This window comes from Chionomys nivalis, chromosome 1 (genome assembly GCF_950005125.1).
Source record: "Chionomys nivalis chromosome 1, mChiNiv1.1, whole genome shotgun sequence".
NCBI lineage: Eukaryota > Metazoa > Chordata > Mammalia > Rodentia > Cricetidae > Chionomys > Chionomys nivalis.
The window spans coordinates 136,438,603-136,462,405 of NC_080086.1; the positions used below are offsets into that span (position 1 = coordinate 136,438,603).

Consider the following 23,803-nt stretch of genomic DNA (forward strand, 5'->3'; position numbering starts at 1 on the left):
TAATGTCCATCTATTCAGCTGTGGTCCTGAGAGCCACTTGTGGCACTGGCCTCCAGACAAGAACACGTTCACACCATGGTCCCAGTGTGGAGGATGGGGGCTACTTACCCTGTTTGCAATGGTGATGACCCGGTGAGTGGCCTCAGCTTCCAGCTGTTAACAACAAGGGACAATAAGGAACCGGCCTTCACCACCTCCTTCAAGCCAGCTGCAGGGAGAGTGCTGGAGCAGCTGACACAGCAGAGGGACTGGCTGCATCCACAAGGACTGGCTGTGGATAGGAGCAACACTCTGGCAGGGGCACCAGACCCCAACCACTAGGACTTCCACGGAAAGAGAGTCCCAGGATTTAGGATACCAGGTGCACCCTGGTGGATGCCACTCAGGGCTTAGAAAGGTGCTTGCTGGGCAAGCCAGGTGACATGAAATTGTTGCTTGGGATCAACAGAGTTGGCCTCTAACAGCCACAAATGTACTGCAGCACCCCTCCCCCCATACACAAAGTGATAACATACTTTTAAGAAGGTCTTAAGGCAGTGAAAAGATATTAAACAAACAGCAATGTAGAGTGTCACCTCTCCCTGTCTGCTAGTGCAACGACTATCATAGAAATGCAGTACAGCCGGGCGGTGGTGGCGCACGTCTTTAATCCCAGCACTTGGGACACTTGGGAGGCAGAGGCAGGCGGATCTCTGTGAGTTCGAGGCCAGCCTGGTCTACAAAGGGAGTTCCAGGACAGGCTCCAAAGCTACAGAGAAACCCTGTCTCAAAAAAAAAAAAAAAAAAAAAAAAAAGAAATGCAGTACAGATATCCAGACAGAGATTAGCCTACATCAGGGTTCCTGTACCCTAGCCTTACTGACACTGGAGCCCAAGAATTCTCTGTGGTTGGAGCTGTTTGCACACTGCTGGATGGTTTGCAGCATTCCTCAACTTTATCCATCAGATACCAGCATCACTCTCCCTACCCTCCCTGCTGGGCCGACTGAAAACATCTCTAGATACTGCCAGATGTTTTCTGGATGGCCAGTCTGCCCCGGCACAGACCCAGGTCCATCTAGATACTGCCAGATGTTTTCTGGATGGCCAGTCTGCCCCGGCACAGACCCAGGTCCATCTAGATACTGCCAGATGTTTTCTGGATGGCCAGTCTGCCCTGGCACAGACCCAAGTCCATCCCTTTTATTTTTATTTTTCAGGCCCGTCCCTTTTGAGCAGTAGATGCTGACAGCAGCAGTCATTGTTGTCACTACAACCTTGTTCTTCCTCTTGTTGCCCGGCACAGGCAGCTCAAGCCTGAGTCTGAGTTGGCCCCTCGCCAACCTTGTCACAGATCTACCCCATGAATCAAGTGCTCCGAGTCTCCAGGAACCCAGTCCGGCCTCACGTTCACAACATAGCAGAAGATGACCTTGAACTTCTTGATCCTCTTGCCTTCACCTCTCATTGTAGGTGTTACACGTGGAGTTGGGTACAGTACCAGGACTTCATGCACGGTAGGCAAACATCTACCAGTGAGCTACATTCCCAGCCCTGGTGCCTATTTCTCTACAGATTCTGAGGTGCCCCAGCAGGACCTATGTTTAAACTAGTGGCCAACAGGGACAGGATAAAGGCAGGAATAAGGTACGCCATGTTGGCTCTTGAGTGATAGTAGGATCACACATCGGGTCTCCTGGAGCTCCAACTACTACCCCGCTATGTCTGATTGATTGAGATAGGCTCTCGCTATATAGTCCAGGTCGGCCTGGAACCCTTTCTGCCTCAACCTTGCTGGAGCTGGGAATACAGATTCCACATGACCCTCCCATTACTCTGTGTTTTGGGCTTTGAAGAAAAAAGTGGTAGTTTTCTGCTTCAAAGGGTGAGCCTGTCGGAACAGGGTACTAGCACTAGCAGGCATTATCAACTGTGGTTCCACCAGCCAGAGCAGGATCTCTCAGCAGCAGACACTGGCCATCCAAGTCAACTCCCAATCAGTGCACACAGTGCCTTTCCTTCTCACCCTGGTGAGAAGCGGAGAGTCTGAGGGACCATGGACAGGCACGAGCTTGAAGGTGGGAAGGCTCCAAGTCCTCCTCAGTCAGAAGTGAATCTCCAGAACGCAGACTCTGGAGCTTAATCTTTCTTCGAACACATGAAGGCTCTGTCCCTTTTGCCACGGCACTCAATTCTGGATAAAGTGACCCTAAAATAGTCTCCCCAAAGTCTCAAGATTAGAATTAAATGGCGCATGGCGGGGTTTATCCTGTCTTTCCAAAAAAGGTAGCCTCAACATTGGTTTTCCCTGGGAAGCTTCGAGATGGGAATTTCATCTATGGGGAAAAATGGTGTAACATATATTTCCCCTATGCAAATGATATAATTTTATTTTCCTTTATTCTGCTAGAGGGTCTCATGTAGCCCAAGCTGATTCCAAACTTGCTATGTAATGTATTTTTGACATTTCTCCAAAAGACTGCATGAGTGTGACGGTTTCCCGTTGTCTCCTGACACGAATTCTTGGTCCCTAGAGAGTGGTGGTGTTTCTAGAAACATGAGGTGAGGCTGAGCTGGAGGACGGAGGTCATAGGGATGGGTCTTCCCTGGTAGTTTCCTGGCCACTTCCTGGTTGATCATCAAGGGAATAGCTCTCCTTTGCCACATGTCCCTGTCACCATGACATTCTGACCAAGTGGAAACATTCACTGGATTCTTTGAAACCATTAGTGTGTGCAAAATTATAAATAAATAAAATGATAATAATAACAAGAATAACAACAATAATAGTTTTCTCTTAGGCTTATTTTCAGTGACAGAAAGCTAATGAATACAGAAAGTCTACATGAAAAAAAGTGACCATAGACTCAGGAATTTTCTCCTACCTCCTCTGGACGACTGATCTCGATTCCTTCTGGGCCTGTGATACCCAAATCTAGAGCCTCCTTAGCACCCTGAGTAATAGCACAAGAGAGACAATTGAATTACAGAGATACAAGAAATTACCAAACCTCAAGGGACAGTAAGTGTGTCAGGCATGTCTTCCTTCCATAGTGCACATTTTCCAAAGAATAAATTCAGGGGCCTCGTGCAGTAAACTTCTCTTGATTCCCTTCTCACTTCTTAATGACTAGACAATACCTTTTATTCTTAAAAATACAGCCCAGTTGCTAAGCAACAGCTGTGGGCACCGAAGACAAACACCATTAGTTGGTTTAAAAGTCCGAGCTGTCTCTGGAAATTTCAACACATGTCTCTGGTATCAGCGACTTCAAGACAAGCTTCACCCCAAGACTTAGGAGAACCAAGGGGTTCCCACTTTGTATCAGAGAACAGACTTCTATGCTGTAACAGTTCTGATGGAGAGGTTTAGGAAAATGGAATGTTAATGTTTATTTTTGCATGCTATACCTCAAAAAATATTCCCAAGAGATGTTCTAAATTATTTTTGCTATAGTGGAATTTAAATATCATGACATTCACACTAAATTATTACCTAAGACTTAAGAAACTTCTTGAACTATAAAGAAATATTTTAGTATATATTTTAACATATATATCTTCATATATATGTATATTTAAAGTTTGAATTTCAGACCAAGATTTGGCACCCCAGATGTCCACATCTCACATCATTTAACTACTAGATTTATTGAACCCTGAAGGACAGTGACAAATGATCAGGGTGCCCCTGAACACGGTGCCCACTGGTCCCACCCCCACCCAATAACCTCCACTGCTGACTTGCCTCAGCCACGAGCTCCCCGTTTTCAGCGTGAACTCGGGGGATCGCCCCAAAGTCCCTGCAGGCATGAAACACTTGGTAGAGCTCACTGTCCCGAAGCATGTACAGGTCCTTGTAGGTCATGAACATCTGGAAGGAGTTGACCCCCTTCTCCCTCACTAGTGTCTCCATTTCTGCTCTCACCTGGAGAGCAAAACACAAAGTCAGTGCCAAGGAGGACCAGCAGGCGCTGGCCCGGTGAAGAGATGGACCAGGAAATGCTGAGAATGGCCAGGCCTAATTCGTCTCAGGCCTCGGTTCAGCGCTGTAAGCACCAATCAGTGCACACAGGACATGGCTCTCAGTGCCTGAGCCGACCACTGGCCCTCAGTGCCTGAGCCGACCACTGGCCCTCAGTGCCTGAGCCGACCACTGGCTCTCAGTGAGTGAGCCGACCATTTGGCATTCCTCCCCACTGGAAGTTCATGGGACCCCGTGCACACATCAGAACATACTGAGCCCCAGCAGTCACTGCGAGGAGCCAATGCTCCTGAGTTTGGAGCATGGCCTGGGACTCTGCGAATGCAGGACAATGGGTTCTTTAAGTTCGGCAGGACAGTCCCCCTCCCCACCATCTTTATGGGCTCCTAAATGTCTGGCACATTGGGGAGTGGTGGTGGGGGCATTGTTCACACACCCAGAAGAGCATCAGGCCCCAGCCAGCTCAATTACACCCCCCTCTGTGAACCAGACCACTGGTGCCTCCTTTGTGGGGTTCCATCAGCACTGTTACCTTGGGTGCCCACCAGGTGATCCCCACATGGAGGGCATAGTCACAGCAGACCTTGGGGTCAGCGAGACCCCTGCACTTCTCATAGGCTTCCACGAGGGAGGTCTCCTTGTCAGGAAGGACATGGCCGATGATCATGGTGGTGCCTCCAACGAGTGCCGCCTGAAGGAACAAGGGCAAAGGTCGTCTTGTTATCGCTTTGCCTGCACTCACGCCACTATCAAGGTGAGACAGGGTGCTCAGGTGCACTCGGAACAACCGCGGGGATGGTGAAGACCAAACGCAGCAAGGCTGGGGAGGCCATCGGGGGTGGTTCGGAGAGGAGCGGTGGATGATGTTCCTTAGAACTGTGGGTCTAGCAAACAAAGCTGCTCCTTCCTCATGCAGAGTTCTGGCTCAGTCCTTTGGAAAACGCACTTAGCATGTCACAAGGCTAGATCCTACCTGCCCAGCAGGGTCTCCCTCCAAGTGACTTCTGGCTGACTTCAATATATAGACAACACAATCAAAGGCCCGAGTATATGTACATATGTTATGGTGTGAAGCAAAATCAAGGGTTCATGCACAAAATTTGATGATCTAGTTATACACATACATTAAACCATAGTGTGTAATGTGATATTTTGAAGAATTGTTTTATTTTGTCACTTTTTATGAGGCAGTTTTACTTAAAGATTCAACTGCATCTTCAACATCCGTTCCTTTGTCCTCATTTCCCTCTCCCCTAGCATCTCAGCTTCATTTCTTTTCTTTCTCTCTTTTTTTAATTTTTGTTTTTCAAGACGGTTTCTCTGTGTAGCCCTGGCTGTCTTGAAATGGTAATCTGTAGGCCCCAATCTCAGAGAGATCTGCCTATTCACTTCACTTCTGTCTTGTCTGGGACAGAGCACTTTTAGATGCACGTCTAATTTACTAGTGAAAAATGACCCAATTCACAGGCTCCACAAGCTACTAATTCTAAAAGATTTTTTTTCCATTTCTTGTGCATGTGTATACATCTTTGCATCTGGGCACAAGTGTGTGTATGGGGTGTGCATGTGTGTGGAGACTCATTGTGAATGCTGAGAATCATCCTCTATTGCTCTTCCATCTTCTCCACTAAACAAGGTGTCTCAATCAAACCCCGAGCTTGCTGGGAAAACCAATCTGGCTAGCAGGTCTGCTCTGGCATCTCCTAACTCCACCTTTGAGGCTGGGTTCTGGGAATCCGAATTCTAGTCCTCACACTTGTGAGGGAAACACTTTGACCACTGAGCCATCTTGTCAGTCCCTAAAAAGACAATTTTAGGAGCTTTGCTCACAATCACAAGTCAAACCCTCCAGGAAAAATGACTAAGTCTATAACAAATTCCCCCATTACTCAAAAAAGAAAACTTTGTGAGCTTCCAAAGCTGACATCACCCAAAGGGAGCTTTGAATAATAAATGTGCTGTTCCCAAACCCTGTTGTTATGATTAACATAGCCAAGAGAGGGTTCTTCACACATGGGGCTAGCTTCCTGGTTGGGCAATTGGAAGAAAAAGTCCAATATCACTTCTGGAACTTAATTATATTCTTTTTCAGAGGGGTGAAAAGCCTGAAAAAGCTGCCTTCTCTATAAAAGTCAAATCCCCGGACCACAAACAGGAGACATGGCTGGGGAGGACTAAGGCATGAAGAGAAACGAGTCTAGCAACCGAACAACAATTAAGGGAAAATCTCAACACCTCGGTGGTCTGACTTCCTGCATTGCTCAAAGCAGTCAACAGAGGGCGGTAGCTCCGCGTACTACACGGTGGAACAGAGGTGGGGGAAGTGGGGGAGGAGGGGGATGGGGCACAGATTGTAATTTTACAAGCTGGCTTCTGTTCCCGGTTCTGCTGGATCCCACCAGGCTGATTGATGCTCACAGGAGGTGGATGCTCTCTGTTTTGGCCTGCCCTGCAGTTCTTGCCTGTCCACAGGCATGTGGGAGAGTCTGGTATACCAGCGTTGTATACCCTAAATTGTTTGTTCTTCTTTGATTCTCCTTGCTGTCCTTTGTACCCCTTCCACACAGCAGCAGCCAGGGATGGGAAAAAGGGACTCGGGGGGGGGGGGCACAATGATAAAGAAATTAGAACCCCCGAGGCAAGGGTGGAAAAGCGATTCATTCGTAAGTCTTCAAGTACACGACAGTACAGATCAGGCTGATAAACCGTTATTCTCCCACCATGACAAATAGGATCTTACAAGGGCCTCTGAAACTGAGCTACAATGCAGAGAAATTGACTTTCCCCAGAGTACACCCTTCTCGACAGCTTCCATCCTGGATACATGCTGAGCACACAGATCTAAACTCTGTCCATTGTTGTAAAATGCCATCCTCAGACCTAGTGTGCACAGAGTTGTGTTCTGAGTCCCAAGAAGAGAGGTTAGTCTTGTGAGGATCCTGGAAGGGCTCCTGGCCTTTAGTCAGGGAATTCCAGGGACCAACAGTGGTGTGGATATGGATTAAGGGGCTCTAGGCAGACACAGCCTCTGAGTTCTGTAGGAAAGGCATACAAGTTGCCCAAGGCCGCAAGCAGACTCCACTGGAGTCTAACAATAGGAACTGAAGAGTTCTGGAAAGTATGCAGAGTCGTGGTATTGACGCCGCCCCCCCCACCCCCCCGCCCCCTGGGCAGCAGCGGTGGGAGGCTTGCTTGGAAGGGTGTGCTGATAATGTCACTATCACCACTGCTCCTGCAGGCCTCCTACAGCCTCCAAAACAGAGTTCACAGGCTCAGCAAACTCTCTCCCCGCCAGTTGCAGGCTCAGAGCTTACCTGACACTGGGAGGTGTACATTCCCTCACAGGCAACACACACACACACACACACACACACACACACGGCTAGTCTTTCAAACAGGCACAGTTCTGATGCTCAGGATGAATGCCTTGGGCTCCATCATAAGAACAGGACAGCATCACAGATGTGACAGACCTTTGTATCATCCCCTTCTTGAAGGCCTTGCAGAGACAACACTGGAGCAAGGCACTGTCCTGCTCCCGATGCTTCCAGAAGGATGTGTGGAAGGATACTTGGCTGTGGGCCTGTCACATGTCATAACTACTTACACAAAAAGCATTGCTTAGGTGAGTTGTGGACTTAGCCAAAGGCAGTAAGATGATGCTCATGGATGCCGTCTTAGGGCTTCTACTGCTAGGATGAAACACCACGCACAAAAGCACCTTGGGGAGGAAAGAGTTCCATATAGCAGTCCACCATCAAAGGAAGCCTGGGCAGCAACTCAAGGCAGAGCTGATGCCGAGGCCATGCCTTGCTGCTCACAGTTTGCTCAGCCTGTTTCTAGTACACCCCAAGACCACCAGCCTAGAGGTGGCACCACCCACAGTGAGATGGGCCTCTCACAGGCCAGTCTGGGTGGGGGCATTTTCTCAGTCGGATCCCTCTTCCCACATGGCTCTAGCTATGGTCGAGTAAATGAAGCCCTAGTAGCAGAGAGGCTGAGCAGTAACGGAGCAATACTCAGTGAGTGAAGCAGCAGACTCCGTGCAATGCAGGAGGAAGCAGGCAAATATGTTACTGATGGCTGTTTTGGGGTGACTGGTCTTGAGTGGTTTGTTTTTTCTTCTTTTCTAAAATTTATTTAATGGGATATATCAATTTTACAACATACACTAAAAGCAATATCATCTTTGTAACATGCACTATACAAATCTGCTTGGAAGAAGCTAAAACTAAACTTAGTTAGCCATGTCTCCATGTGTAAAATGTGTTAGTTATTTCAGATGTTTACAGAATATTATACAGATATTTCAGATGCAGAGTAAAGGCAGAGAAGATAAAATAGCTGCCCATGTAACCTACCACATACATTTACCAGATACTGATAATTTCATATTTTTTGCTTCAGATATTTTATATTTTTGGTTGTGAGCCTAGCCTTTAACAGCTGAGCCATCCCTCCAGGCCTGCTTCAGATATTTTAAACTTTTTATTTTTATCAAGAATACCATTTGGGGGGCAGGGTAAGAGATTGAATTCAGGGTCTCATGTGTTAAACCTTTGCTTTACCACTGAGGTACACCCCCCGATGAGATATTTTTCTTTGTATATTTGGGTATGTACGTGTCTATAGTGTGTGCACACATGTGGTTTCATGTTCATATGTGTGAATCAGTGTGTTCAGATGCGCATTTGCACGCGTGTGTGCATGTGTTCGTTCTCATGCATGCACGTGCGTGTTCAGATGTACATCTGCATATGTGTGGCTGCATGTGGAGCCCGAAGATTGGCATCAGGTAGGCATCTTAATTGCCCTCCACTGTCTTTACTGAGGCAGAGTTTCTCCCTGGGCCCAAGGCTCACAGATTTAACTAATCTACCTAGCTCGCTTGCCCCAAGGTTCCCCCTGTCACTGAACTTCCCAAAAGCTGGGATTATAGGAGACCTGACACACCTACCTGGCCTTTTGTGTGGTCCTGGGTATCTGAACTCCAGTCCTCACGCTGTGGCAAGTGACTTACTTGCTAAGTGTCTCTCCAACCTGAGGTACTTTCCAAATGAAATATCATTTATTCTGATAGACCCAATAATCTCCACCATTACCTACTCCGAGGCTGACACACTTCTCTGTATTTATCTAGTCCATGATGCTATCACATTGTCCGCATCCTTTGGCAACTTGTTTCCTTGGACATTAATTGTTTCACCTCCTGCTTGAAGACCCTCATGCTTGTGTGAGCAGAGCCCACACTCAGATGCACACTGGCAGAAAGTGGGAGTGTAATTTTATAGAGTCTGCAGACCTTCAACAACCACGCCTGACCCGGGAAAAGCAGAACCCATCAGGGCTTCCTTGAACTTGATGGCTGACCAAAACTGTCCATCTAGCAATCCAAGCCTTTTACACACACACACACACACACACACACACACACACACACACACACCTGTCTAACCAGGCCTTCCTGCCTTGGCATGTGTATGTGGGCAAGACTTTTATCCTATTGCAGGATTTCACATCTCTGTCAATTAATGTGGACATGAACTATCTAACCAGCAGTCACATCCACACTGTGCACATTTGGCAGAGTGTGAAACACAATTTTATGACTTCGAAAAGGCTACTGATATTTTGTTCTTGACATGTAAGGCATACTGCTGGGTCAATCTGGATTTATTTGATGCCCAGGAACGCTATCCTTCTTTGTTCTCTAAAACCACTAATCATACTTAATGATGATTCACTTTATGACTCAGTCATCCAAGAGTAGGAACTGGTAGTAAAGTTGAACCTTTTGTGCATGTTATCTTCATATGTCAGAAAGCCGTTCCATCAGACCATGCTATGGGGAAATGCATGGGTCTGCATGCTTACCAGGCACCCGCTCTGCAAACTGCATAGTTACTGGTCATTTAGATATGTTTCTTTTCAGACACGGGAAGGAACAAGGAGTTGGTCCTTCTTAGCTTTCTCAGGTAAAAGAGCTTTGAAGGGATATGCTCTTGGCATCTTTCATACTGCTACAGATCTCACTCTTTCCTCCACTTTCCTATAGTGATTCCCCTGACCCACTCCGACAATGCTTCCCCATCCAATGTGGCTGTCTTTATCCAAGGCCAAGAATTAACAAATCAAGGCAAAACAACATTGTCCTCTGTTGATTGGCACTTGAGTCAAGTCCAAAACACGGGCTTCTAGGGAAAAGGTGCAGGATCACAGGGGTGTGTATGCAAGGGAAACTTTGAGACACTGCTACAGAGATGTATGGGCTGAGGAAAACCCACTTTACAGGGAGTTTATATGTAGTGATATTTTGTTTGTGTTTTAACAAATAAAGCTTGCCTGAAGATCAGAGTGCAGAGAGTTAAGCCACTAGAGGCCAGGCAGTGGTGGCTCACACCTTTAATCCCAGGATTCGGGAGACAGAGATAGATGGATCTCTGTTAGTTCAAGGCCACCCTGGGCTACAAGAAATTGATCCAGTCTATAAGAGAAACAGAGCTCACACAAAGATGATCCCAGTAATTTGGGAGCCCATGCCTTTAATTCCAGCACTAGAGAGCTGGAGAAGTGGAGTGATAGGGCCGAGTGGAGAGAGGAATATAATGCGGGAGGAGACAGGAGCTCAGTGCAGTCTGAGGATGCAGTCTGAGGACAGGATCGCCCTTTTGGCCTGAGGATTTGGTAGATATAAAAGATCTTTTTCTATGTCTGGTTGCACTGCTTCTCTGATCTCTTTATTTTCACCCCCTAATATCTAACTTCGGGTTTTTATTTACTAAGTCCAATTAGAATTCATGCTACATATATACTGAGATTCAGATGACAAGTATCTGATGTTACTATGGTTTGGATATAGTTCGAATGGAACTTCCTACTGGTCTGTGTGTTAAAATTTAATCCCCACTGAGAGATACTGAAAGGGCAGAAACAATCCCCTTGCTGTGTTTAGAGGTGGGGAGCTTTAGGAGGTGATTAGGACAAGGTCATGGAGTGGGGCCTCGTGATTTAACACTGCAGTGTTGCAGGGAGAAAGACCAGAGAATACACAGCCACTTGCTTGTCTTCACTGTCTCCTGCTGTGTGTCACCCAACACCCTATTAGGATACTCCTGACAAAATGGCCACCACCAGATGTAGCCCCTTGGCCTTGGACCTCAAGAATCACAAGCCAACCTAAGCCTTTTCTTGAGTATAAATCATACAGCCTGTGGTATTTCATTATAGCAACGGTAAACAGGCCAGTGGAGCTCTAGTGACAAATGCATCTTCACGCAGTTGCTGAAGCTATCATTTGTTTACGATTCTCAAGAATCGCTGAACTGCTTTTTTCTTTCATATTAAAATCTTCTGTTTTTAAAAAAAATTCACATTCTCTAAGTACTGAAAAAAACCACTGGCTAAGTCGTTTCTGTAATACTTGGGGCAACATCCTTCACTTCCGGCTAAGTAGTTTCTGTAATACTTGGGGCTTGGGGTAACATCCTTCATTTCCGGCTAAATGGTTTCTGTAATACTTGGGGCCTGGGGTAACATCCTTCACTTCCAGCTAAGTGGTTTCTATAATACTTGGGGTAACATCCTTCACTTCCGGCTAAGCGGTTTCTATAATACTTGGGGCTTGGGGTAACATCCTTCACTTCCACAGTTGCTCGGCGGCCTTCTTGGAAACCAGCTTTTTCTCGGCATTGTATTTTTGTTTTGTTTCTGTTTGATTGTTTTTGAGACACGGTGTCCCTATGTAGTAGCTCTGGCTGACCTGGAACTTACTATGTAGACTATGTTATGACCTTGCGGTGTGCACATCCGGAGCATTCCTGTATCTAAAACTCACACCTCATCTGCTCAGCTTTCTGCAGAGGATGCAGGTAGCATTCGTTCATGATGCACTTCAGGGAAAACACTTTCCTAATGTGTAGGCTGACACCTCAAGAACGAAAATGCTAAACCTAGAAGCAAGAGTACCCCAGCGTGAATTAAACCTGGGGTAGGGGTGCAGATGGAGGCTTAAATCCTAGTTTCAGAGGCAGAAACAATGGTACACACTGCAACCTAAGCACTTGGGAGGTGGAGGCAGGAGGATGGGAAAGAGTTTAAGAGCGGCTTCAGCTACATAGTAATTTGAGACTGGCTGGCATTATGGGAAAATCTGACTTTATTTTTTTTTCAAAACAAATTTTTAAATAAACTTTATAAATTTTTATCTCTTTTGGCTTTTGTTTAACTCTGACTTTTCAGTAAAGCACCCTAGTTCTGTAACTTAGTAGCTGTTACACTGTGAGCCATTTTTAATCATTCTGAACTCCATTTGCTCACTTTAGACATGGAGGGGGGAATATAGCCCCCATGGGGGTGACTATAGCCCTATAGCCCCCATGGGGGTGACTACAACAATTAAGAGATGGAGAGATGACTCTGGGGGCAGGGGTGGATGCTTGCTGCCAAATCTGACCGCATATAACACACTAATGCAGGGGAAAGAAAAAGAATTGAGTGGTATCATGTGTGTCAAGTACCCAACTCTGTGCCTGCACAGGGGAGCCCAGTAAACTGTGACTGTGTGCAGCAGGGACTTGGAAGTAGCATCATTTGTCCTCTGTGCTCTGCAGCTGGGGCTTCAGGAACAAGAATATGAATACCGTATGGAGCAGAGTTCAACTGGCAAACAGACTGAGGGGAAAAAGCTCATTCCCAATAGAAATGACTTCAGGAGACTATGGGAATATAAGCCAGTATAAGACAAAGTCCTCAAGGATGATGGAGAACGTCACTTTCAAAAGAGGACCTGAGGAAAGGAAGGTCACATTGGGGCAGGGAATAGGCATGACCACCAGAGTAGGAAGTGGTGTGTAAAGCCGGGAGGCACAGCTAGAGGATGGAGAACAGACCTGTTTGGTTCAGGCTGAGGAAATAAGGATTAAGACCAAGTGCATGAACCTTGATTAACCTGGAATTCGTGCAATTAGCAATGTTGTCAACCTGTATTTACGGAAGTGGTAGCAACGATGGGACTCAGGGAGTGTGGGCCTCAGAACTCCTGGAGAGAGAACCCTGGCTCTGCTCTCATCCCTCGACATGTCTACCGCCCAGAAAGAGGCTGTTTTAGGAGCTGGAATGGGTTTCTCCTTGCTCTTGGCTATAAGCTATATGCAGCCACGGCCAGCCTCAGGTGACAGAGGAGGACCATGACAATCAGACAAGAATGTTACTCTGGCTGTACGGGAGTTCAGTGGCAGCGTGGGGATGACCGATCGGAACTTGGGACGGGGATGGGAAGGGCAGATGTGGAGCAGGTTCCCTGAACAAGCAAGTTTTGACAATGGAGGAGGAAAATAAGTGGAGGGGGAGGCTGAATGAACTGAGTGGTTGACAAACAATACCAGGAGAGGGGGATCAAATGTGCAGGGGGTGCAGGGGAGGGTGTTTTAGGTAAAATGGGAGAGGGCTGATTCAAGTGGAGATGAAAACCCTGGATAGTTGCATAATCGAACACTTATTGTATAGTTGTTTATTTCTGAAAACAACCTATGAAAAAGGTGCACTACCCCCATTGGTCAGAGGAGGAAGCTAAGTTGCTCTTCACACCGGTTAGGCTGAGCTACTACTTGCTACCCATTTGGGACGGGGTGTGGATACAGGAGGAGACAGGGAGGGTTGAGGCAGCGCACACTCTTGGTCCCAGACTTCTAGCAGAACAGGAAGTGAGGCCAAACTCCCTGAAAGCTGGTGTGACCCAGGATGAGGTTGAAGAAAAGCACATGAAAATTCATTTTAGGGTAGTCACAGGGACCTCCCAAAGCCAGGATCTGGGCAAGAGAAAGCAGGCTGAGACAGCTGAGCAGGGAGAGCCAAGAAGGACTAACGAGACATATCCCTAGAGCCCTCAAGGCTCTTTCCTTTTCTAGAACTGTAGTGCAGTGCTGATGTATGGAGGCAGGGATGCAAAGGGTGAAACTTTAGGCTGGCAGGCATGAACCAGACTTTCAGCTGTGGCAGTGAATGTCCTCTGATTGGGGTGGTGGTTTGAATGACAACAGCCCCTGTAAGGGCTGGAGAGACAGCTGAGCTGGAGAGATGGCTCAGAGAGATGGCTTAAGGGCACTGACTGCTCTTCCGGAGGTCCCGGGTTCAACTCCCAGTACCCACACAGCAGCTCACAACTGTCTGTAACGCCAGTTCCAGGGAACCCGAAACCCATGGCAAAACAGAAATGCATATAAAGAAAAAGAAAATCCAGTCCCACAGACTCAGTGGCATTATTGGAGGTGTGACCTTGCTGGAGTGTGTGCTCGTGTGTGTGTGTGTGTGTGTGTGCGTGTGTGTGTGTATGTGTGTGGAAGCTCTGATGTTTTGGAATCTCAAGTCAGGTCCAATGGCTCACTCACTCTTCCTGTTTTCTGCCCATCTGAATGTAGAACTCTTAGCTCCTTCTTCTGTGCTATGTCTGCCTGCCTGCCACCATATTCCTGCCATGACGATAATGGACTAAACCCCAACTAAATGTCTTCCTTGTTGTGATCCAGCTGCCCTCACTCCCCCTGACCGGCAGGGGAACTTCCTTGTGGTCTGTAACTGACAAGGATGTTTGTGTTCTTTCTGGCCGGTGGGTCTCCACAGAAGGAGTAGAGGTATAAAAGGTTGCTGGGCAAAATAAAGGTTGCTGTTCTTCCACCTGAAAAGAAGCCTCCGTGTCTCAATCCCGGCATCTCCGCCAGTCTCGGCTATCCAGGCTGCACTGACCGCAGCACCTTGTAAGAGTTGCCGTGATCATGGTGTCTCTTCACAGCATGGAAGGACACTAAGACATTAGGTAAGGAAGCTACAGCCTGGGAGAATGTGGTACCATTCTCTGAAGGAGGCATTCCTGGCAGAGGAATGGCTGTTGCTACAAGTGAGGATCCTGGTTTGTTTTGAGGGCATCTGAGTTGGTGCCCAGAGCTGTGTGGGCGTACAGATTTCCTGGGAAAAGATTAGCGCTTAGAGGAAAGGACAGTCTGGATTTAGACCCACCGGGCAGTCACACAGTGTTGGGTCAAAGGTGCAGACAAGAACTAGAGGGAGAGTAGCAAGAAAGGGTTCCTGAGGAGCCCCAGCCGGCACAAAGCTATAGGAACCAAGGCATTGGTATTCCTAGACTCACTAGCTTCCAGGAGTTTAGAGGGTAAAAAGCAGGGCTTTCTGTCACTCAGAGCCAGTGAGCTTATCTTATCTGTTCAGTAGCCCTGGCTCCAGCTCAGCAGGTGTACACCCACGGCCTGTAGCAAATCGCTATGGCTCAGCTATGAAATCCACTCTTTCTTCTCCCTTCATCTTTTAATAAACAGTGCTGTTGGGGGCATCCAGAACCTACACTGGTCTAAAGGAGGCTAGCCAAGGGCTCCTGTCCTCCTCCCCCTCCGATACACATTCCCCTACACCAAGGGAACTGCCTCTAGCTGGGGCCGTGGCCTGCAGCCGCCTTGGGCTGGCAATGGGACCATGGGCAGGAGTCTGATTAGGGACAGTGAAAGATGGTCCCAAGTCTGAGGTTCTCATACTTGGATGGCTCCAGGGCAGCAAGAGAGTGCTTCCTACAGACGGATTGGTGAAATGAGACCCCAAGCCATTCCAAGACCCTATCCTTTATTGCTACTTGCATGGAGAGATCCAGGAGTGGGTCCCTCCCTTTAGTCTTCACAGTTGCTTCAACAAGTGGCAGACACTGCCGTCATCCCAGATTTTCTGAGACCAGCCAGGCTACGATCTGGACATTTGTACTCCCGAGCCCACGCTCTCCTGTGCTAACAGGTGTCACGTGCCTCGAGCTGTCCCACCCCGGTGTCAGGGTTTCCTTAAAATAGACCGCTAACAAGGAAATGTACACAGAGGGCTTAAGAGTCCCCCATGTTGGGAGTTAGGAAAACATAAATATCAATATATCAATTGGTGGGAGGAATATAAAAGCACGTATGGTTTTTACAGTGAGGCACGACACACATGGTTAAGACATTTCCCTTAAGGTCACAGAATAAACAAAGCTGGCCAGGGAGACAGACACAGCCTGACATCACCCTCACTGAAGTAATCATAATTAGCCTATTATGACAGTAACTTCTGGGTTTAACTTCAGCAAATAGTAATAATAATAGTAATAATAATAGTCTACTATGTGCAGCATTCTTAATATTTACTATTGTTTTTGATCCTCAAAATGGCTCCATACTCATAGCTAGCCAAAGTATTGAAAATAAGCGACCATTGAATGCTTAGCCCTAAACGGGACATCTGTATTGATCCCCTCAAGGTTCAGGGAACACTGTGAAAGGGAGGATGGAAAGAAAGGACAAGCTGGAAGACGGGGAGGGGGTGCTGGGAGATGCTGTCTTCTGGTCACGATGTGGCCGTTACATGCATGAGCTTGCTGTAACTGGTGACCAAACATGCTCAAGGTGACAAGCACCAGCTGGACTCAATGATTGTTAAAAAAGATAGAATCCCGAAGATGGGAGGGGCTATGTTGAGAGGTATGGAAGGAGTAGAAGGGAGGGGTTGGGGTGAGTGTGATCAAGACACATTGTGTGCATGTGTGAAATGGCCAAAGAATAAATAAAAGATAAGCTTTGTTTTAAAAGTTCTATAAGCTGGAAATTGTAATGTACACCTTCCCATAGAAATGGGTCCCTGTGAGTAGAAGGCCAGCCTGGTCTACATAGTTGTATAAATTTCCTGCAAGATTTTAACATTCCATCCTGCAGGGAGTTTTTTTTTTTTTTTTTTTAGATTTTTTGAGATAGGGTTTCTCCATAGCTTTTGGTTCCTGTCCTGGAACTAGCTCTTGTAGACCAGGCTGCCCTTGAACTCACAGAGATCCGCCTGCCTCTGCCTCCCGAGTGCTGGGATTAAAGGCGTGAGCCACCACGGCCCGGCTTGCAGGGAGTTTCTTTAACCTAGTAGGTAAACAATTCAAAATAGTTTCAGGAAGTCCCAGAAACTGACCAGATTCATTAGAGCGCTCTCTCCCCTACCAGAGTAACAATTCAAAATAGTTTCAGGAAGTTCCTGAAACTGACCAGACTCACTAGGTCCCATCCCGCCAGAGTAAGCAACAAAGCTGAGAAGATGCTCAGACAAGCCAAGCTGCCATGAGGGCTCTGGGACCTGACCAGCTGTGATTCCAGGAAGGGGTTCAGGCCAACTGACACCCCAGAAAGGACATTCTAACCTGTTGAGCTGCCTGCAGGCTGTGCAGTGTGCTCCAGGTCCCTAGCTTTGAGAGCTGTCACCCATGCTGGGGTGGGTTTTAGTGATATAGCTGTTTTTGAGTCATTTCTGCTTCTGTAAGTAAACTTTTCCCCATACTCCTGTAAAGTAACCCCAATAAAACCCCAAAGTCCCACCAAGTTGGACTTTGGTGGTATGTCTCTCATGGGATTCCTAGCTGGGAATCATGAGTTGTGTGTGTTTGGTCTCCCCAGGGAAAGTTCTGTCACACAATAGTATATTCTAGGATAGCCAGGGCTGCAGAGTGAGACCTTGTCTCAACAACAATGAAAACACTCTGTAATTACAAGTGGGGACTTGAACAGACATGCATACACACGTCTACAGCACTCATGATAGCTAAAATATGGAGGTAACTCAAGACTCCACAGTCACAGCTGGGAGGGACGAGAACATGTGGTCTGTGCACACAATGGAGCATTTTTCTGACATGCTCCAACACGGCTGAACCTTGAAGGCATTATGCTAAGGGACAGAAGTACCCACTGTGGACAAGCCCTGGAACTTGAGTGGTCATACCACAGGGACAGAAAGTAGAACGGCTGTGTTACAAGAAGGAAAGAATGAGGTTAGCTAGCATTTAGTGATGGGGAGTTGCAATGAAGACAAAGAGCTCTGGAGACATGGGTGGCAATGTGTCCAAATGAATGTGCCTGAATCCCACAGAATGATATGCATAGCCATGGTTAAAGTAGGGACATTCATTTTAGCTATATTTGTCAACATTTTAAAAATATATTGTAGGGCAGAGGCTACTCCTCTCGTATTATAGTGGGGCTTAGAGGACATCACACAAGCAGACCCAAAGACAGCCCATCTGACCACAGCTCCAGGTTCCTCTCAGTTTAGTCATCCCTCAGCTCCAGCGAGCCCCACATGACCAAGGGGCTCCCTACTTCCAAAATTCAAAATGAGACCTAGCTGTAGCCAACCTAGAGGAGAGGGTGTGGCTGGGCCCTGAATTACAGGGCTAACCCTGAGAATTGTACCAACATTTAAAATTATGAAATGAGGAGCCTGGGGCCTCTCTCTGATCCAGAATGATTATCTTCACAGCCGAGCACCCAATTTAAATTCATTGTGTTTAATACAAAGCCCCAGCACCGCGCTGTCTCTCGACATGCAGTTACCATGGAGACCGGAGCGGGTCCTCAAAGGGAGCTGGGTGGCAGAAGGAACGTGGCTGCCAGCGCTCAAGAAGCCAAGGGGCCTGTGGAAATGGCTCTAGAGTACGGTGGCACAGAGAGACCCTTTGTCACCCTGCTCTTTGACAGAGCCCCTTCTAATCTCAAAGTGGGAAAGTTTACAGACCAGCAGGCCATATGGATGCTTAGAAAAAGCCCAGGCTGTCCGCAGATGCTCAAGAGGAGGGTTGACCAGCAATTCAGAGTGAAGTGCGTGTAACCCCACTTACTCGCTGTGCATTGTCTGTTTCCGCGACACTAGGACCGTCATTTAGTCCCACAACTAAGTGGTTACAATGCCATGACGCCATTAAGGAAGGGCGCCAGGCCTGCCCTGGATTTACCTACCTGGCAAATGATGTAATCTCTGAGACCTAGCCTCCCCACTCAGGAAGGACAGATTGCAGGGTCTGCCTGAGCCGGCTTCTGATGGCCAAATCAGGTGCATGGGGGAGGGGGGCAGAGGGAGAGGGAGAGCTCTGAACAGCAAGTCACAGCCTGCTGGCTCCGATGGGGGGCGGGGTCAGGAACCCTACGATCAAAACAAGGAAACGCCAGGGGGGAGGGGGAAAGCTTCTGGTTCTGGGGAGGGCTACACGCTTCCAGGTGCTAGCAGGGGTCCGGGACATTGAGGAGGCTCCGTTTTGTACTGTGTTGCTTTACATGGCAGGGAAAACAAGTGTGTGTTACAGCTGGCAAAGGGAGAGTCAAGCAAGTGAGCATGGAGAGAGAAGCCTGCCCAGGCCCGATGGGAAATGGATCACAAAGAAGCTGGGAACCCGACAGTTCTTAGACTTTCGTTCCAGGCAAAGTTACCCTTGTCTTGGGATCCTCTAGCTGACCCACGGACGCCCCCGTGTAGGATACAGGGAGCGCAGTAAAAACTGTCTTCCGTGTTGCCGTCATATCCACACTTCGAACTGAAACCAGGGTATACAAAGGCCATACATACATTTACATAGATATATATAATCATGTCAATATTTATTATTTATTTATTATTATTCTTTCCCTTTGAGTAACATAAGGAACTTAAAAGGTCTGGGAATGTGGCGGTTGGTGGAGTGCTCACCTGGCTTACCACGAAGTCCTGGGTTCCGTGGCCAGAACTAAGAGCTCTGGCACTTGCTTGCCTGCCTGCCACCACACTCCCCATCATGATGATAATGGACTGAACCTCTGAAACGGTCAGGGGGCCACCCAGTTAAATGTTTTCTTTATAAGGGTTGCCGTGGTTATGGTGTCTCTTCACAGCAACAGAAACTTAATGAGGACACAGGGAAAACACCTGTACTCATAAAATAAAAATAATACCTTAAAAAATACAGGAGAATCTTACTGATGATGGATTTTATAAAAAAAGTCTTGATTCTACAACAAATAAATGAAGATGAAAAAGAAATCAAAACATAGGACATTAAAATAAAAAATACTTTTGCCCTTTAAAAGTTGAGGGGCCTGGAGGATGACTCAGTGAGAGAGAAAAAGTCATGCTGTACAGACATGAGGACCTGAGTTTGAATCCCCAGAACCCACATAAAAGTCAGATACAACTGTAACCCTAAAGCTTGTATGGGGAAAATGGGAGACAGAGAAGGGAGACTCCCAGAAGTCCAAGGCCAGCTGCTCAGTGCATGTGGCAGAAATAAAAGAAACTCTAGTGTCACCAGATGGTGGTGGCGCACACCTTTAATCCTAGCACTCGGGAGGCAGAGACAGGCAGATCTCTGTGAATCTGAGGTCAGCCTGGTCTACAGAGGGAGTTCCATGACAGGCTCCAAAGCTACTGAGAAACCCTGTCTCAAAAACAAAAACAAAAACAAAAAACTCTTGTGTCATTCAGCTGTGGTGGCACACACTTGTTGTGGGATATTATTTTAAGATGTGCTGCATCTGTTTCTGCTGTGGAACATTTGTTTAATGATGTGAAAATGTGTTGCAGTCTTTTATGTTACATTTGTTTATCTCTGTGAAGCTGTGTTACTTTGCCTGCCTAACACACCTGATTGGTCTACTAAAGAACTGAATGGCCAATAGCGAGGTAGATGAAAGGATAGGCGGGGCTGCCAGGAAGAGAATAAGTAGGAGGAGACATCTAGGTTTGGGAGAGTGAGAAGGGAGAAAAGAAGGAGAGCGACGCCAGGAGCCAGTCACAGAGTAAGAAGAGAAGAAAGATATATAAAATAAAGAAAGGTACAAAACCCAGAGGCAAAACATAGTTAAAGAGAAATAGAATAATTTAAATTAGAAAAGCTGGCTAGAACCAAGCCAAGCTAAGGCTGTGCATTCCTAAGTAAGAATAAGTCTCCATGTATTTATTTGGGAGCTGAGTGGTGGGGCCCCAAAGAGTAAAAAAAAAAAAACAAGCTACACACACCTTTAGTTCCAGCATCTGGGAGGCTGAGACAGGTTGATCTCTGTGAGTTCCAGGCCAATCTGGTCTAGGTAGTGAGTTTGGACCCAGCCAGGGCTACAAGTGAGATTCTGTCCCAAACAAGACAGAAGGCAGAGGCTGACAACACCCAAGGTTGTCCTCTGGCTTCCACATGAATGCTGGGGTACCTGCGTGCCTGCATTCACACATCTCACACACAAAATAAATAAATGTCAGTATTAAGATTAAACACGCAATCGGAGGAAAATATTTTCAAGGTGTATCTTCAACAAAGGAGTAGACCACATCAACATCTCTTGCAACCTGGGAAGAATCATGCTCCATCTGGGAAGTGGTGGTGCACGCCTTTAATCCCAGCACTTGGGAGGCAGAAGCAGGCGGATCTCTGGGAGTTCCAGCCTGATCTACAGAGTAAGTTCCAGGACAGCCAGGGCTGGTACACAGAGAATCTCTGTCTGGAAAAACCAAACTAAACCAAACCAAACAAACAAAAAATCATGCTCCAATAATCCAAAAACTTGCAAAAGGCATCAGACACTTCACCGAAGATACACGCAGGGAGATGAGCATGGAAAAATTTCAGCCACAATCATTAGGGAAATGGAAATTAACAGCACAACGAGTCACGCCACACATTAGAATGGCTGAAATTCAACAAATGGACCATAACGGGTGGCTGCGAAGAGGAAGAGCATCTGCCGGGAGGAACAGAAATGCTGCAATCCGCGTGGGAACAGTTTGATGATCTCCTAAAAAGCCAAACACACACCCACGGTGTGACTGACACATTCGCTGTGAAGTACTTCCCAAAGCGAAATGGTAGCTCCTGTCTGTACGATCGATCGCATAGGTGCAGATGCTCATAGTAGCATCTTCTGCAATAACCCCTAACTTAACAGGACAAAGCCAGAAAGCAGATAAAGAAGGGGGAGAGTGAGGATACCTGTTCCATTATCCCATTTATACAGAAGTGCTGGGAATTAACTCATATTGACAGGAGAAAGGTCAGTGATTATCTGGGGCGAGAGAGGCCAGAAGTAGTTGGAAAGATTACAAAGCTATAAAGAAACCCTCAGAAGGGATGGCAGATGTGGTTCTTATATTAATTGGAATGCCATGCCAGTATGCCAATATATAAATATATCAAAAGGTACTAAACCGTACGCTTTTCAATGTGTAGCTTTGGGACTGGAGAGGTGGCTGGCAGGTCAAGAGCACTGGGTGCTCTTCTAGAGGTCTGAGATCAGTTCCCAGCAACCTCATGGTGGCTCTCAACCATCTGTAGTAAGATCTGATGCTCACTTCTGGTCTGTAGGTAAACTTGCAGACAGAGAGCACTGTGTACATAATAAATAAATATATTTTTAAAAATGTGTAGCTTCCACTTGGTTATCTTATACTAAATGGTCAGTTCTAAAATCATATACATACAAGTAACATTATAAGGTCTGAACAGGTTGTATTTATAGATTTAGGAATACACACACACACACACAGAGCAACAATTATAGATTTGATAGAGTAAGGTGGAGGGTACACTGGAAGAGTTGGCAAAAGGAAAGAGAAGAGGAAAATGAAACAGTTTAATTTCAAAAAGTTAAAATATGTGTTTTGTATATTGATAACCATATAAAATTTATTAATATATTTTTCTTTTCTCTTTCTTTTCTTCTTTCTCCCCCCCCCCCCCCCCCCGCCCCGCAAGACAGGGTTTTTCTCTGTAACAATCCTGGAACTTGCTTTGTAGACCAGGCTGGCCTTGAACTCACAGAGATCTGCCTGTATCTGCCTCCTGAGTGCTGGGATTAAAGGTGTGCGCCACCATCCCAGTTGATTCCTTTTCTTAAAGACTTATTTTTATTTTATGTGTATGTTATTTTGCCGGCAGGTATGTCTGGGCCTCAAGTGCATGCAGTAGTGGCAGAGGTCAGAAGAGGACGTGAAATCCCCTGGAATTGGAGTTACAAATGGTTATGAGTTGCCATGTGGGTGCTGGGAACTGAACCAGGTCTTCTGCAAGAGGAATACACTCTCCACTGCTGAACCATCTCTCCAGCCCAAGTTGCTTTAAAGACATTGGTTGAAGATGGGTGGTGGTGGCTTTAATCCCAGGCAGAGGCAGGCGGATCTCTGTGAGTTCGAGGCCAACCTGGTCTAGAAGAGCTAGTTCCAGGACAGGAACCAAAAGCTACGGAGAAACTCTGTCTCAAAAATAAAAAATAAAAAAATAAAAAAAGACATTGGTTGAAAAGGGGAGGGGGAGTATCTAATAATAACTGGATCTCCCCAAGGATGGAGCTCACCAATAAGATAGCAAGCTTCACTTAATTCTTAAATAGTAACTGAAAATACTATGGAACTTAAATCTAAACAGGAAAAGCAATTTATGGCTAGAGGTCAAATCAATCCACTCCCCATGTCAGTTCCCAGTTCTATAATTGTGTGTGTCGATGTGGGACCACAAGGATGCCTAAGGGAGTGAGAGCAAATGTTGCCTAAGATCTAGGTGTTGGTCAGTGAAGTTGTTCCTGTAGTCAGATCCCAGCTATAGCCATTAGGTAAGCATTTAAGATTTTTCTTGTCACTGTTGTTTGTTTGTGAGACAGTCCCATGTAGCCTAGCTGGCTTCAAACCAGCTGAGGCTGACCTTGAATTCCTCGGTCCTTCTGCCTCTGCCTCCCGGGTGCTTGGATTGTGGGCACTGTTTTCTCCACCACAGCCAGTTTTTGTGGTTCTAGGCCTCATGCATGCTAGACAAGCACTCTCCCAACTGAGCTACCTTCCTAGGTTCTAAAGGAGAGGACCATACAGGTGGCTGCAGGGAACAAAAAGCAAGGCTGGAACCTCTCGGGACAGATTCAGTGTCTACATGCATGGTCATCCTGAGACATGCATTGCATGCTCAGTGAAGGACTATGGTGACTTCAGAGGTAACCTCAGCAAGGCTTGGGAGGGCACGGACTTGCCCCTGAGTGCTTCTGAAGTTTTGCACAAGACCAT

At 46.8% G+C, this 23,803-nt stretch overlaps 1 protein-coding gene across 1 annotated transcript in view; it reads right to left on the minus strand.

Annotated features, from left to right (window-relative positions):
- The window catches only part of Dpysl5 (dihydropyrimidinase like 5), an 84,629-nt gene that overhangs the window by 17,633 nt on the left and 43,193 nt on the right, over positions 1–23,803 (minus strand). Inside the window, exons 3-6 of the mRNA XM_057787636.1 lie at positions 4,497–4,655; positions 3,728–3,907; positions 2,865–2,933; positions 109–153 (exon numbers count right to left, since the gene is read on the minus strand). Of these exons, the coding sequence (XP_057643619.1) occupies positions 109–153; positions 2,865–2,933; positions 3,728–3,907; positions 4,497–4,655 (453 nt within the window). The remainder of the gene's footprint in view (positions 1–108; positions 154–2,864; positions 2,934–3,727; positions 3,908–4,496; positions 4,656–23,803) is intronic.